The sequence below is a fragment of the Neurospora hispaniola genome (assembly GCF_033458365.1).
Source record: "Neurospora hispaniola strain FGSC 10403 chromosome Unknown B0T23scaffold_2, whole genome shotgun sequence".
Taxonomy (NCBI): Eukaryota; Fungi; Ascomycota; class Sordariomycetes; order Sordariales; family Sordariaceae; genus Neurospora; species Neurospora hispaniola.
The window spans coordinates 2977224-2990735 of NW_026944407.1; the positions used below are offsets into that span (position 1 = coordinate 2977224).

The 13512-nt window shown below is 53.9% G+C and overlaps 4 protein-coding genes across 4 annotated transcripts; 2 read left to right on the forward strand and 2 right to left on the reverse strand.

Annotated features, from left to right (window-relative positions):
• Positions 1 to 360: 360 nt before the first annotated feature.
• On the forward strand, positions 361 to 1124 carry B0T23DRAFT_438321 (uncharacterized protein; the record flags this gene model as incomplete). The annotated part of the gene is made up of 1 exon (XM_062840657.1): positions 361 to 1124. The coding sequence occupies one exon, from the start codon at positions 361 to 363 to the stop codon at positions 886 to 888; it is 528 nt and encodes a 175-aa protein (XP_062695705.1). The 3' UTR covers positions 889 to 1124.
• B0T23DRAFT_438332 (uncharacterized protein) lies at positions 1125 to 5898 on the forward strand. Its single transcript, XM_062840658.1, has 6 exons — positions 1125 to 2482; positions 2568 to 2735; positions 2802 to 2863; positions 2948 to 2997; positions 3089 to 3146; positions 3275 to 5898. The coding sequence occupies exons 1-6, from the start codon at positions 1360 to 1362 to the stop codon at positions 5684 to 5686; spliced, it is 3873 nt and encodes a 1290-aa protein (XP_062695706.1). The 5' UTR covers positions 1125 to 1359; the 3' UTR covers positions 5687 to 5898.
• On the reverse strand, positions 5899 to 7635 carry B0T23DRAFT_83780 (putative cellulase precursor). Its single transcript, XM_062841867.1, has 2 exons — positions 6987 to 7635; positions 5899 to 6917 (listed from the first exon to the last, which is right to left on the reverse strand). Exons 1-2 carry the CDS (start codon positions 7350 to 7352, stop codon positions 6111 to 6113), a joined length of 1173 nt encoding a protein of 390 aa, XP_062695707.1. The 5' UTR covers positions 7353 to 7635; the 3' UTR covers positions 5899 to 6110.
• A 685-nt stretch (positions 7636 to 8320) lies between these two features.
• B0T23DRAFT_83778 (Alpha/Beta hydrolase protein) lies at positions 8321 to 10714 on the reverse strand. Its single transcript, XM_062841866.1, has 2 exons — positions 10060 to 10714; positions 8321 to 9979 (listed from the first exon to the last, which is right to left on the reverse strand). Exons 1-2 carry the CDS (start codon positions 10306 to 10308, stop codon positions 8555 to 8557), a joined length of 1674 nt encoding a protein of 557 aa, XP_062695708.1. The 5' UTR covers positions 10309 to 10714; the 3' UTR covers positions 8321 to 8554.
• Positions 10715 to 13512: the final 2798 nt, after the last annotated feature.

Below are 13512 nucleotides of genomic sequence, written 5' to 3' on the forward strand. Positions count from 1 at the left end.
CCTGTTGTAAGAGACGTTCAGGAAGGAGCCTCAGCTAGCTGGGCAACAAGCTCGCAAGGTGCATTGCCTAATCAAGATAACAAACAAGAAACAACGCGTAGCTCACTATTTAGTCAAAGCAGAATCAGTAGCAGCCCATTGTTGTGCGTTGTCTTTGTTCCAACCTCTGCCGGTATTTCAAGCCCTTCTCATACTACCACCGTTCTTTGTTCTCCCAGTGCCCCTCCCTCCCGGAAACATCACCACCAGGTCTTTGAGCAGCGCAACCACTCACACCAAGTTGTAAGTCTTCTTTGTCTCAGAGACAACATTCCATTGTTCTCAACGACCAAAACCAGCTAATCAGCCTCATTAGCCAAGATGAACCAGAACCGGGAGCACCAGAGCCCCACTGCCGAGGCGCAAAGCCCGGCTGTGGACAGCCAAAATGGCCAGTCCACCACAACTACCTCGGAGACCGAGGACCAACCTCTCCTCGATCACCATCTCCACCACCAAGAGGAAGATCTCCTGCTCGAGCATCTTTTCCAGCCCCATTGCGTTGAGTCCGAGTCGCACTTCGGCTCTGACAGTAGTACTGACGTGGAGGACAAGTACCTCACCCCCAACCGACATGCTGGGAAGAACGAGATGTACATAAAAGAAACGAAAACTCGCATCACCACCACGACCACCACCGTCGAGCTCGTCACCACCAAGAAAATATTCGGGAGAAAGGACGGCATCTACAAGGCTACCAAAGTCACCGTCGACACAACCCGTATTGCAGGCCCTCATACACAACGTGAGGAAGACGTGATTGAGGAGACCGAGTCGGGCTGGATCACTGACGACGAGGCCGAGAACGAGGGCGATAACGCCACCATTGGCGGCAACGCCGGCAACTAATCCATTCTCTTCTCAACTCCGCGACGTCGGCCAACTCCCACTACAACGGAATGGTTCGATAAGTGCGGTCAGGGACCATTGTCAGAATCGTGTCAACTATACCAGCAAGCCCGCGTCATATAGACTCGTTCTATTGCGAGCCAGTCCAACCGTCATCAGAATAGCACTTTGACTTCCTCCTCCTCCTTCTCGTCATCATTAAACTCAATCTCATTTGACTTTGCGCCATTTCAACGCGTGACGGCGTCCCATCATTCCGCCATCACTCAAATATCACCAATCCGCTCTCACTATCCTTTTGCTTCGCATACCTACTGATAAGCGTTACTGGAATATCTGGAGAACCGATATTTTCCGGCAAAGGCACGAAGTTTATTGGTCCGCCTTCTTCTCAACACCTATAACCTCCTCACTCCTCACTCTCTCATCAACAACACAACACAACCACATTCTCCCAACCTCACAATCAGCATGGCGTACCGACCCCAGAAACAAGGAGGGAGAGGGCTGGACCGGGTGGAACCCCCCGCAGCCGACCTCTACGGCGAGCGTGCCGTCCAGCGCGAGATGCTTCGTTACCAGCAAGACAACGGCTACCCGTGCGTGCTCTACCGGCGCGGCGAGCTGCACCTGCGAGACACCCCCGAGCACCGAGCGCTGCGCAAGAGGTGGAAACCGCCCATTCCCGGTCCCATGTGGAGAAACCACTTCACCAACCCGTTCTACGGCGCCAACCAGATGTACGAAATCGTTCCCTTTTCGCGCCGGGGTATGCCTCCCCAGAATCCAGTCGGAGCACAGGCGGGCGCGCCTGGACAGAACAACCCTGGTAACCAGGCGCAGGCACCGGGACCGCAGGTGGGTGACAGGTTCAAAGGGGGGCAGCCTGCGCATGTCCAGGAGGCGATCGCGAGAACGAGGGTGTTTTTGGAGACGAACTCGGATTTTCGGATCAAGAAGGTGCTGGGTTGGGGTGGCATGGGCGCGGTGTTGCTGGCTGAATTGAGACAGCCGAGGGAAGGGCAGTCGCAGAACGTTGTGATCAAGATGAACTTGATCGACAGGAGTAGAGACAATTTCAGGCAGGAGAAGCAGAACCATATTCGGGTGGCCAGGGCCGCGCACGTGGTGCAGTGTCTTGTGGTGGAGGACAGGCAGCAGCAAGATAAAGACAAGAACAAAATAGGACCGGGTATCAACAGGAATGCACCAGAAGCAATGAAGAGGAAGTATGCTGGCGATGCTGCGGACTCTGCTTTTCAGGTCGCCAAACGGACACGTTTGACAACGGGCGAAGAGGAGAAAGGACCGGGCGGTGACAGGCCGATAGTTGCGGCGCCAGCTTCAGGAGAATCGCCAAGAGCAGCACTCCGCGGTCCGCTTGCAAGGGCTATCTTTGACCGAGCGAGAGAGGCCATGCACCTTAAGGGGGCTAGCAAGCGACGCAGCGATGGAGACCACGACATCAACACACATCCAGACCTAATGGTCATTGAGCCAATGTGGCGTGGTGATTTTGACTTGTGGGTAAGAAAGATGGCCCACTCGGGAGAGAAATTTCATTCCAAAGTGCTTTGGTTGATCTTTGAGTGTTGTAAGTCTCATCCCCCCCTTGTTGACTCGTATGCTGAAAAGACAACGGAAAGAGAAAGTATCGTACTGACCGTGATCTCAAATAGTGTTCAAGGGCGTTCTCGCTATGGCTCATCCCCCGCGGCACTATCATGAGTATAGGGAAACTGGAGGAAGGACGGGCCCCATTATGGAAGAGCGATTGCCAGATAGAGAGGATGTGATCAGCTTTGATAAGGATAACTTTATACACTTTGACTTAGATCTAGCAAATAGTGAGTGGCTCTTTTCCCGGGACCAAGTAAGAATTCAGAACGGCTTGCTGATGTGTGAATATGTAGTCCTCGTTGGAGATTTCAACGTTCCCACTCGAGAGTCGCATTCGATAACGCCAAATATCAAGGTGAGAGACATGGCCGAAACATACCGCATGATGGAAACGATAGATATGAGCAGTTGCTGACAATGACCTTTGCCTGAATTGTAGATAGCTGATCTTGGCTTGGGTACGAACATGGCCACTGAGAAAAACGATTTGTAAGTTCAAGATCGAGACCGAGAATGACGCCACATGATATTCAAACTCACGGCTTTCAGTCTTGAATCATTTCGCTAACCTTCTCCTCAGCTTCAAGATGTGGGGGTCAAGATTCTGCGGCAAGCCAGGGGCGGGCTGGCTTTCACCGGTAAGTGTCATGTTCTCCCAATACACTCTTTCGGTACCCCGTTGCGACGACATCTGTTGGTATTATGGTTTGGTGAAAGCATCCAAGTTAGTGCCCGTGTAACTAACACTGTATTCTTCTTTGCCCAGGAGCAATTCCACCCCGAATGGGATTACATCAAGTACACACCTTCCACAACTGTCAACTTCACTCCTACTATCGCCGGCAATTACACCTGGAAAACGAATTTGTACTGGATCGGTCAAGTTATGTGGTGTCTCGTAACGCTCCACAAACCCTCCAGAATGCCGTTTCCTTACTGGATTACGGACCACAGACCTCCTGGCCGCCGTCGAAGTCGAGCTGAAACCCAGGGTAGATTTTGGTCCTGGGGTGGTCTCGTCAATCATACGAGGTACAATCACATTGACGAGGACCTTCGTGCCGCCATAGTCTTGTGCATGGCCGACAGTCCAGCCATGCGGCCTGAGGCAAAGCAGCTGTGGGATTGGATTCATGAGAAGACATCGTCTGAATGGGAAGGTTTGTCGGAAGATGAGGCCCGCCAATGGGCTGCAAGATTCTTCGAATCACCAGGAGTCCCAGGACCAGCAAGGCCGGCCGTATTTGAACAGCCAGGGGAAGATAAAGCTGAGAGTTCCGCAAAAAGTTCCAGACCTCCTTGGGGCAAAATACCCGAGTTAGCCGGTGTGTCGCCTAGTAAACAGAGTGTCAGCACTTTCGACTTCACTTTCAAGGTTCCCGGAAAGTGGCCTAAGCTCCAGTCAACCAAGCCCGTCAAAGTCAAGAAGAAACCAGCGTTTCCGAGACCACCAAAGGCCGCAGCGGATACTCCGAATGATGATCCTCAACAGGCCGTGCCAAACCCTCCAGATCCTGCTCCTCAACAGGCGGAAGAGCCCCCAGCAAAGGGTCCTTTTGGGCGTCCACGCAGAAAGTCCAGTGGGGTGAAAGCCGAACAGATAAAGGCCGCCGTTGAAGCAGTTGAAGCCAACCCAGTTCCACAAGAAAAAGCTGTTCCCGATCCCCAAGGCCCTGACCAAGAAGCAACGGTACGACCCGCTGCTCCAGTGGCTCCAACCCCAGCAGCGGCAGCACCACCACCAAGAAGACCAACTCCAAAGGAGCGCATCCAAGCAGCATTAGAGGCAACCGCAGCGGAACCCGCACCGGCGCCTGTAATCCCGCAACTCTCACCGCCCAAGGCCGGGACCAACGCGGTAGCCGGACGAGTCCGCACCTTCGTCGTGCCCTCCGACTCCACCGCGGCCACCAGCTCGACCGCAGCCGCAGCCGCAGCCAAAGTGGCAGCCGCAATAGCACAAGCTACATCACAAGCACGAGCGGCACGAGAAGGAGCGCCATCATCATCTCCCACCAACAAACGGCTGACAGCACTGGGTGCAGGCGTCCGTCTTCTTCCGCATACCAAGTCCGGCGGCATCCAGGGTACGCCGCTGCAACCGAATCCTCCCCGCAAGCAAGTGAATTTCCAGACTCCCCCTCCGATCGCCGCAGATGCTGGAGTGCCCTTCCTGCCTCGGGAATTGGGATCGGCTCGAGGAAAGCCACAAAGACTTCTCAATAGAGGCATAATTGGTCATGGGGCGGCAGCTCAGGGGCAGAGAAAGCCGGGTGGGATGTATCGGCCGCCTCTGCAGCATCCGAATCAGCCGCTACAGGAGAATCGGCCGCCGCAACAAAATTGGTTGCCTCAGCAGGCCCAAGTACCGCAGCAGCCACCTCAACAGCCACCGCCACAGCAACCTCAACAACTCAAACTCCCCACAGCATTCATCTTGCCCAATAACCAACCAGGCGGATCGGCATTACCGCCCCAAAGACCACCGGGACCGCCAACACCACTCGTACGCAGACTGAATCCCACCAACCGCAAAGTGGGTGGTCAATACGACCTCAGGGCGCGGCGGAAGAACACTCTCTTGAGGGGCCCAGGTCCAAGCCGCTTGCAACAAGCCTGGACGCCGCGGGACCTGGCCGAAGGAGGCAAAGCCGGAAGGGCAGGGAGCGGATTGTTTGCTGGATTAAAGCTGGGACGTAGAGCGGCAGCGGAGCCGACTGCGGTTCCAGAAGCGATTATACAGGAGGACCCTGCTGGGAAGGAAGAAGAGGAAGGGGTCAGGGCTGGATCAGGAAAATCTGAACAAAAGCTTGCATCGTCGATACCACAAAGTGTTTCTGCGGTTGGAAGGGGGCCTAGTTCGCTCGTAGTTGGTTGGGAACACTTGAAGGAAGAGCCAGCAGCACCGTTGTCTCCACGTGAGCTAGAGAAACGCCGGCTCGAGTTTGAAAGGTTCCAGGCCAGGAATTTGTTGTTCAACGGTAGCCTACTCGGCGTAGATTGGGATGATGAGGACTCGAGTGACTCGGATTTACCAATGGGAAGTACTGGTGATGAGGAGGAGGAGGACGAGAATCAAGACGCAATGGCGATGTCCGAAGCGTCCACAACTATCGGCAGGTTTGCTAGTTTCTTTTTTCGCTTTGGTGGGTTTGGACGAGGAGGATCGAATTCATAAGAAGGTTGGTATTTACAGCAGGTGGAGGAGTTTGGGCGGGTGATAGGGTCTTGTTATGGCGACAAAGCCATTAGAGGGTTTCGTGATCGTTGCCCCCGGCTTTTACTCTTCTTGAAGGTCACGGTGATTCGAATCTGTGTCCGTTCGCTTCTTCGTTGTGCTTTGAGCGCAGCGTGGCTTTAGTTAGAAGTGTGGACTAATATTTATAACACGGTTAGATCCCTATCCAGCAATATGAAATGGGAATATAGGCATAATAATTGTCTGTACAAGCAATGCGATTTAATATGTTCAAAGGTAGTATGTATGTACAAGAAAAAGTAAACGATTTGGGGATCAATGCTTTCCAACGACAAGACAGATTTGTTCTCGTTGGGCGATTGCTCGCTTTCCCTACAGCAACTCTTTCACAACTTCCCGTTACTTAAGGGGTATAGGTCTTGAGAAGGCTGTTGTAGTAGGTATAGCCAGTGCCCGAAGGAGGCTCAAAGCTATACATGTAGTCACCCCACCAGGGACCGGCAGCCCACCAAAGGGCACCCTCCCAGACGTCAGAGTTAGCCTTGAGGTGCTCAAGGAGGCCAGTGACGGCAGCCTTGCAGACTGAGTTGGCACCACCAGCGAACTCGCCGAGGACACCCTTTTTGCCATTGGCGCGGAGCCAGGCAGTGGCACCAACAATGCGCTGAACACCGATCTCGGAGGAAACGCAGGCAGTGCTGGTACCGGAGCTATCGGAATCAAGGTACTGGTGCATCTCGTAGACGATCTTGTTCTCGGGGTCGGTAAGGGCAGCCAAATTGGTGTTGGTCACATTCCATGACCAGGCGCCAGTCCATTGGTTACCCTCGACGAAAATGTACTGGGAAGTGGCGCCGGCCGCACGGATACCGTCAATGGCGGCCTGGTTGAGGTTGAGGACAAGGGTCTGGTCCATGGTGTTGTACTCGTTGTTGGTATCGAAGATGACCTTGGAGTTGGAAGCAAACTTGGCAGCAACATTTTGCCAGAAAGTCTTGAAGGCGTCGGTATCGGTGATGATTTTGCCATAGTAGCGGCCATAGTTGTGGGGATCGAGAACAATATAGGCACCAGAGTTGGTAACAGAGTTGACAACCTGGGTGAGGTTGGTGAGATAGCCGTTATCGAAAGACGACGTCAGGGTGTTGGGGACAAGGCGCTCCATGGCGAAGCCAACACGGAAGATGTTGTAACCCTGGCTGCGAAGAGTCTACAGTGCCAAACGAGGTTAGTATCCAGAACAAAATACATATCTTGACACCAAGGGAACGTGACATACCTGAATGGTGTTGGTGTCAGGGAAAGTGAACTCAGTGCCCCATCTTCCGGGGAAGATACCATCACCAAACTCACCGCCGGCCTCGTTGACACCGAACCACTTGAACTTGCCGGAGGGGGTGGCAGTGGTGGTGGTAGCAGGAGGGGCGGTCTTGGTCGAGGTGACGAGGGTGGTGGCAGCAGCAGTGGTGGTGGGAGCGGCAGTACCAGGCTGGCACTGGCTATACCAATCATTCACGTAGTTGCAGGTGTATCCGGAGATGCAGCTGGTAGCGCCGGACCAACCGTTACCGCCGCATTGGCCCCAAGCACCGCTCTGGGCGAGGGCACCAGCGGCAAAGGTGGTGGCAAGAATCGTAGCCTTCATGGTGATTTGGGAGGAGGGTGATCCGAGGAACTAGAATCCTTGACGATGGCCCGGAAGTGAGGACCAACAAGACAGCGGCGGTGATGTTGACATTATATATGCACTACGAAAGGCTTGATGTCGATGTCGACGAGGCACGGGTGGCCGGGCAAGGTCGCAAGGATGCGGCTCCCGGCTCGGGCCTCGTTCCCATCCTCCGTCAGTTCTATCGAAGCGAAGTTGGTGTGGCAGCATGGCATCCAGAGGCCTTGGATCACGTCAGGTTATGCGTGTAGAGGTTGCGGGCCGGCATCCTGGGAAGTGTCTTGGAAGAGAAGACATCCGCATAAGTTCCTGCCTTGGACAATGAAGGGGGCGGCAGAGCGCAGCCCGGATGCCCATTCTGGACTAAGCGCGAGGCTGTCGGCCCGCGAGCTCAGGTGAGAGTTGAAGCTTTCCGGTTTTTGGGAATCGAAACATTTCCAGCGGCGCGGGGAACTCGGCAAGGCCGGGGCCGTCGTTCGGTTTGGACCGCGGATGGACAATCTCCGTAGCTGTGTTGGGTGAAGCGTGGAACCGCCAATCCGTCAATCATCCTTGAGTTCAGGGCCCACGCAGATCCTGCAACACTTTTTCGGAAACCGTAGGGCGTTCCTTGATTTCCATTTGGACGAGAAAGTCTTGCAACGAACTTTCTTTGGCCAGCTGCAATTGGAAGTTGGAATGAGTGGACAGTACCTCCCTTGCGTATCCATGTGCAGGGCGCTTTCCAACTAAAGGACTAGATCAGGGGTAGGGTTAGGGTCGGAAACAAGTGTCCGTGTACGCGCAAGCTCGGGGAGTTACACCTTCCCGAGGAATTCGAATCGTGCAATGGAAAAAGAGATGCGCTCGAGGAAGTTACTCAGAGGGGATTGACGCTGGAATTGTGCGAGTCCGGCCGACAGCTTCCGACTTGTTGTCAAAGATCACATCCATCATGCCATCGACAGCATTCCCCTATCTCCACTTTTGATGTTGAAGTTGGATGGGACCTCTTCATTGGAAAAACATGATCTTTGTTGCGTTCATGTCGCGTACGCTAAGGACATCTTCAGGGGAGAGGTGTTCACGGAGAAACAAGCACGCCATCATCTTCTCTCTCGTCTGTTTGGTCATGGCCAGATTCCGGAAGCAAACAACCCGACCCGACCAACACTGTCACCACCAGACATGCCACATGCTCACTGCAGCAGGCTCCTCCCAATAGCCTGCAAATACTTACACCTCAGCCCCAGCCCCTCATCAAATGGAATCACCTCCATCGCCGTCTTCCCGCCCGTCCCAAACAACAACCTCTGATGCTGTGCACTCGCTTTATCGCCGCTCTTCCAGGCCTTCCACTCCACGCTCCCACAACACCTCAACGTATTCGGATCAAATGTCCTGATGAAACTGACCCAATAGCCCTGCATGACCTGCACCGCCGCCGCGTTTGTCCCACCCGGAAAATAACTCTGGGGCACCTGGCCAGTATACCACATGTTTGTCGGTCCAAAAAGGGCATTGAGCTCGACAACATGCGGCACTCCCAGCCCGCTGGCCATCTGATCCCGGTCCTCCACGTTCCACCGATACGCCCAAGAGCTTGTGCCCTTGGAGTATTGATCGTTGTAGTTGTCAAACGCATCATTCAGGTACAACCCAGGACACATGTACCTCATCTCGCCGTAGACACTTCCCGCCTGTCCGCGCCAACAGCCCATTCTGGGACAGATCGAAGCGTTCGGGTTAGGGTAGAGCATGTTCAGGGTGTCGAGCTGGCTCAGGGTGATGGCAGGAAACTGGTCCTTGATGAACTGGTTGCTGTCGCCGAGGGAGCTGATGCGGTCAGGGACGAAGCCGCTGCCGCCGTTGGTGTCGTCGCCGAAGATGACGGGGATGTTCTTGATGAAGTTGCCGTTGCGGAAGGCGGAGTACGGGTAGTCTATTACAAAGTCGCCGTCGATGACGGGGGACCACATGTAGATGGGTCCGTTGGACGAGCCAGGGTACGGGATGTCGCCGTCCTTGTCGGCAATTTCTTTTTGAGTCTTGGATCGCAGACAGGCCAGACTAGCGGCGGCGTCGCTTCTGGCACAGCCGAGGCGGATCATCAGGTTGTCATACTGGTACTGGGCTTGTTGGACGGTGAGGACGGTACCGAAGGAGACTGATTCGGCAGCTGCTGCGTGGAACAGCTTTCTGTTGCCGTCCTTGTCGGCCATCATGTGGTAAGCGACGCTGGCCGCACCAGCTGAGGCTCCTCCAAGGACGACATGGTCAGGGTTACCTCCAAATTGGCTGATGTACTTTTGCACCCATTCCAGAGCCTTGCGCTGGTCTCGAAGCCCGTTGTTGGCAACAACTTGCGGTCCGTTGGTGAGAAACCCGTATGGTCCTACACGGTAATTGAGTGTAACGACGATGATGCTGTTTGAACTCGCCTTTACGAGCCCAGTTCCGTTGAGGTTTGGGTTAGCATTGTCGTTGAAACCTCCGCCCTGGATGAAGACAAAGACTGGGAGCTTGGACTTTGTGGTTGCTTTTGTCGGTGCATAGACGTCCAGAAACAGGCAATCCTCCGAAGTCAGAGAATTACCCGGCCTTCGGACACACCAGTTCCCATGCTATTGCATCAGCAGTTAGTTACTATGTGCCCTCCAAAGCTTTCACTGGCCTACACGCCATCCTGCCATGGAGCTCTGACCTTATTTGCCGCTTGAGGCTCAGAGTTAGATAGCGGATCTCGCGGGGGCGCGAATCTCAGGGCACCAACAGGCGGTGCCGCGTACCGGAGTCCAAGCCATTGACTGACGCCGTTGCCAAGTTCTTCTCCGACATATTCGCTATACGTGACGTTGACTGCTGTTCGAACGCATGTTGCAGTCAAAGCTAATTGAGAGATGATGATTGTTGACAAGAACAACTGAGAGGCAACGGTAAATACTACTCTCATTGCGTCCGTTTGTCGTGTTACCCAAACTTTGGACGGGAGAGGCAGAGGCAGCGGATGGGAGATGTGAAAGCATCCGTCGCCTCTCTTGCTCTAAAGGTGGATAAATAGGGAAGTTCTCTCCTATTGATTCATCAACTTTGATCGAGTTATGTGTTGCTGCTCACCTGGTATTGGAGACCTGGCCCCTTCGAGTTGATGGTTTGCCCCGGGGTTAGGCAGGTACGATTTGTCTGACACGGGGACGTTGGTTCACTAATCTGTCGACCAACCGTCTGATATTGGGATCTTTTTCCACAATGCAACAACGTGTTGTTCCTATTCATCTTTCATGGGTTTATCCAACACTTCATCCCCTCCAATGAGGTAGTTGGTCGGACACACTCGGGCCTGACTTTTGTGCGAGGCGAACGAGGGTGGTGCGGCCCATCCATCTGATGATCAATTGTAGTGTACGGCGTGATGGCACAACCTTCAATTCATACGTGTCACAGGGATGGGGGTGAAGGGTTATCTTCACACAAGGCACACAATGCCATGTGCCTGACCAATGAGTCGGGACCGTGCTCGCGATAAATCCTCAAATTCCCTTTCAGATACAAGGGAAAAGGCGGGGCTTTGTGCTTGGTGTCTGGGATATAAGGGACGTTGTTGGTTACCAGGGTTCATCAAGTTACACCCCCTTTGCGGCTTTGAGAACAAGATTGCACTATCAACTCGTGCCTGGTTCTTCACTAGCGTGAATGTTGGCTTTTTTCGAGAAAGCAGACGTACAAACATTTGCCAGAATTTGCCTGCTGAGAACTGCTCTCCTCTCACATGACGAGTGAAAGCCACCGCAGTATGTAGTGAAACTCGAGATGCTGATCACATTTTGAGTTGAGATTGTTTCTCCATGTCGCTGGCTTTGCGTCATGGATTCCAGAAATGTTGAAAGAACAAATGCGCAAATCGAAGGTTGGGAAAAGGGCTGGGATAACCCGTGTTCGTTGAAAGCTTGATTGTCGACAAGCTTTGCCAAGGTTCAAGGTCCAAGGTCTAAGGGTGAGGGATCTTCCATCATCCAGACACTGACCGGTAACCAGAGAACGCTTCGGGACATGTGTTTTGGGCATACATGCACAGGCCTGGGGTTTTGTTGAGGACTCGGAGGAGGGGGCTCGAACGGATACAAACGCAACGCAGAACCGGACTGCCCTTGGGCGCAAAGAAGCGTTATAAGTGCGATCCGACAACATTACCGGTGCTACCCGGTAGGTACAATACTACGTGAGGTGCATCACTGATGTTCCCGTCACTAATGGAGAGCGGGCAGAGAAACGACGGGTAGGCAACTGTACCTGCGCTAGCGTACCCTGGAAATGAAGCAATCATCCACCCGATCATCGTGCCTTGTCGCCCGGGATGTGACTATGGCAGTCGCCACTCTGCCGCGCTGCCACTGGGTACGGGCCACGGTGCAAGCGACTCAGCGTGGACTTCTGCCGGGTCCAGAGGCCGCGAGGGCGGCCCGTTCGGCTTGGCGGGTGTTGTTCAAATTGGGGCCGGGGGGATAGCGCCGCCGGATAGCGCCGCCGGTCTGATTACATATGTACGTACAGTGCCGCTCCGATATGCCGTCCGATGTCTCGGCTTGCAGCGGGTGAAAACTGAGATGGATCAGATGGATGGCGATGGGTGGAGGTTATGGAGCTGCGCAAACTGAAATCCACAGCGGAAAAAAAAAGCTCGTGACCTATGCTGTAGGGTTCGCGTGATGTGTGGATAGCGGTGACTGAGGGATTGATAGCAGTAGTGTAGAACCTGTCGGAAGTGATCGACGCGGAATCGGGATGGAATGGGCTGTATTCGCGCGAACCTCGGCCGTCTAGATAAGAATTGTAAGGTGATGGGAGAGGGGGGTTCAAAGATTTCAGTTGGATTAGAAATCGAGGAGCTGTGAAGGATGGCATGTGCAAATATTTTGGATACTCTGCGTGTTTGCGAAGGTCGATGAGTCTCTTGTAGAGATGAATTGACCGGCTGACCAGGACTGTCGTGGAGAGAATTGGATGTGAGTGGAGATGAACTGCTCGCTGTGAGGTGGTGTAGAAGAGTCAAAAAGGCAAAGATCAAACAGGGGCAAGGTGTAGTGTACACCGGCGGTGGAAGGCTTCTCTTATGCCAACTGCCATCTGGTCACCAACCAGAGCTATCGATGCTGTGGAAACGGATGGGATGTTGAGGATCGCAGCAATCGGTAGCGCAAATAAGGATGTGCCCGAAAGCAATGCTAAAAACAGTAACAATGTGCGTGGCCGGGCTATGTATCGGGCCATCATCAGCTCTTGCGCAGGGTCCGATGGGAAAGGGGAGCCGGGAGCCTCATGGGCCGGGCCCGGGAGCTCATTCGCCAAAAAAAAAAAAAAAAAAAAAAAAAAAAAAAAAAAAAAAAAAAAAAAAAAAAAACAGACAAAGGGGATCTGACCCGGCGCCGGTACATAGCTGCAAGCTGCGATCAGGAACGTCTCACTGAAAAGGGGCCGGAGATATCGAATTCCTCTTCAAGAGGCAGCGCCGAGGCCGGTTGGGTTGCCATCCACGGTCATCCTTGTCGTGCCAGCACACAGCCGATTTCAGGCACCTATGTCCATTTGGAATCCATGTTCTGGTGCCCGCCTTCCAGAGCTTCGGTCTGTTTCAAGACCTTCGTATTTGCAGTGCAGTGTTGCAAGACCCGCTGGAGCGTTGAGGTGAGTGCATCTCTTTCGCGGACAACCCGATATCACCACATTGGTTAGTTGGATGCCCGCAGTCCCCTTTGAAACAATGCACATGGCCGACCAACCCCACCACGGACCACCACAATCCCCCGGAAGACGACGGCACGCTAGAAGGTGGGGATGTACCTCGGTTACCCGTAGTCCGCTGACAGTCTGCAACGGTCTGGCAGACCGCGATAAGCGCTTATCTATCACCTCTCCCAGCCGTCCGGGCCCCGCTGCTGGAGGCGGGCAGTGCAACAAGGTGGCGGATCCCACTTGCCCACCCATCTGGCCTGGGAAATCCATCTCGATATCTCCAATCTCGATCGGCTTTTGTCGCTACTACCAAGAAATGCAATATCAAATGCTCACATGCGCTCTCGGCACGGAGGTTGCGCCGGTGCAATTGGGCCGTATTCTATCTAACCCAAGCCACACCCAACGGGCATGCAAACAAGGGGAC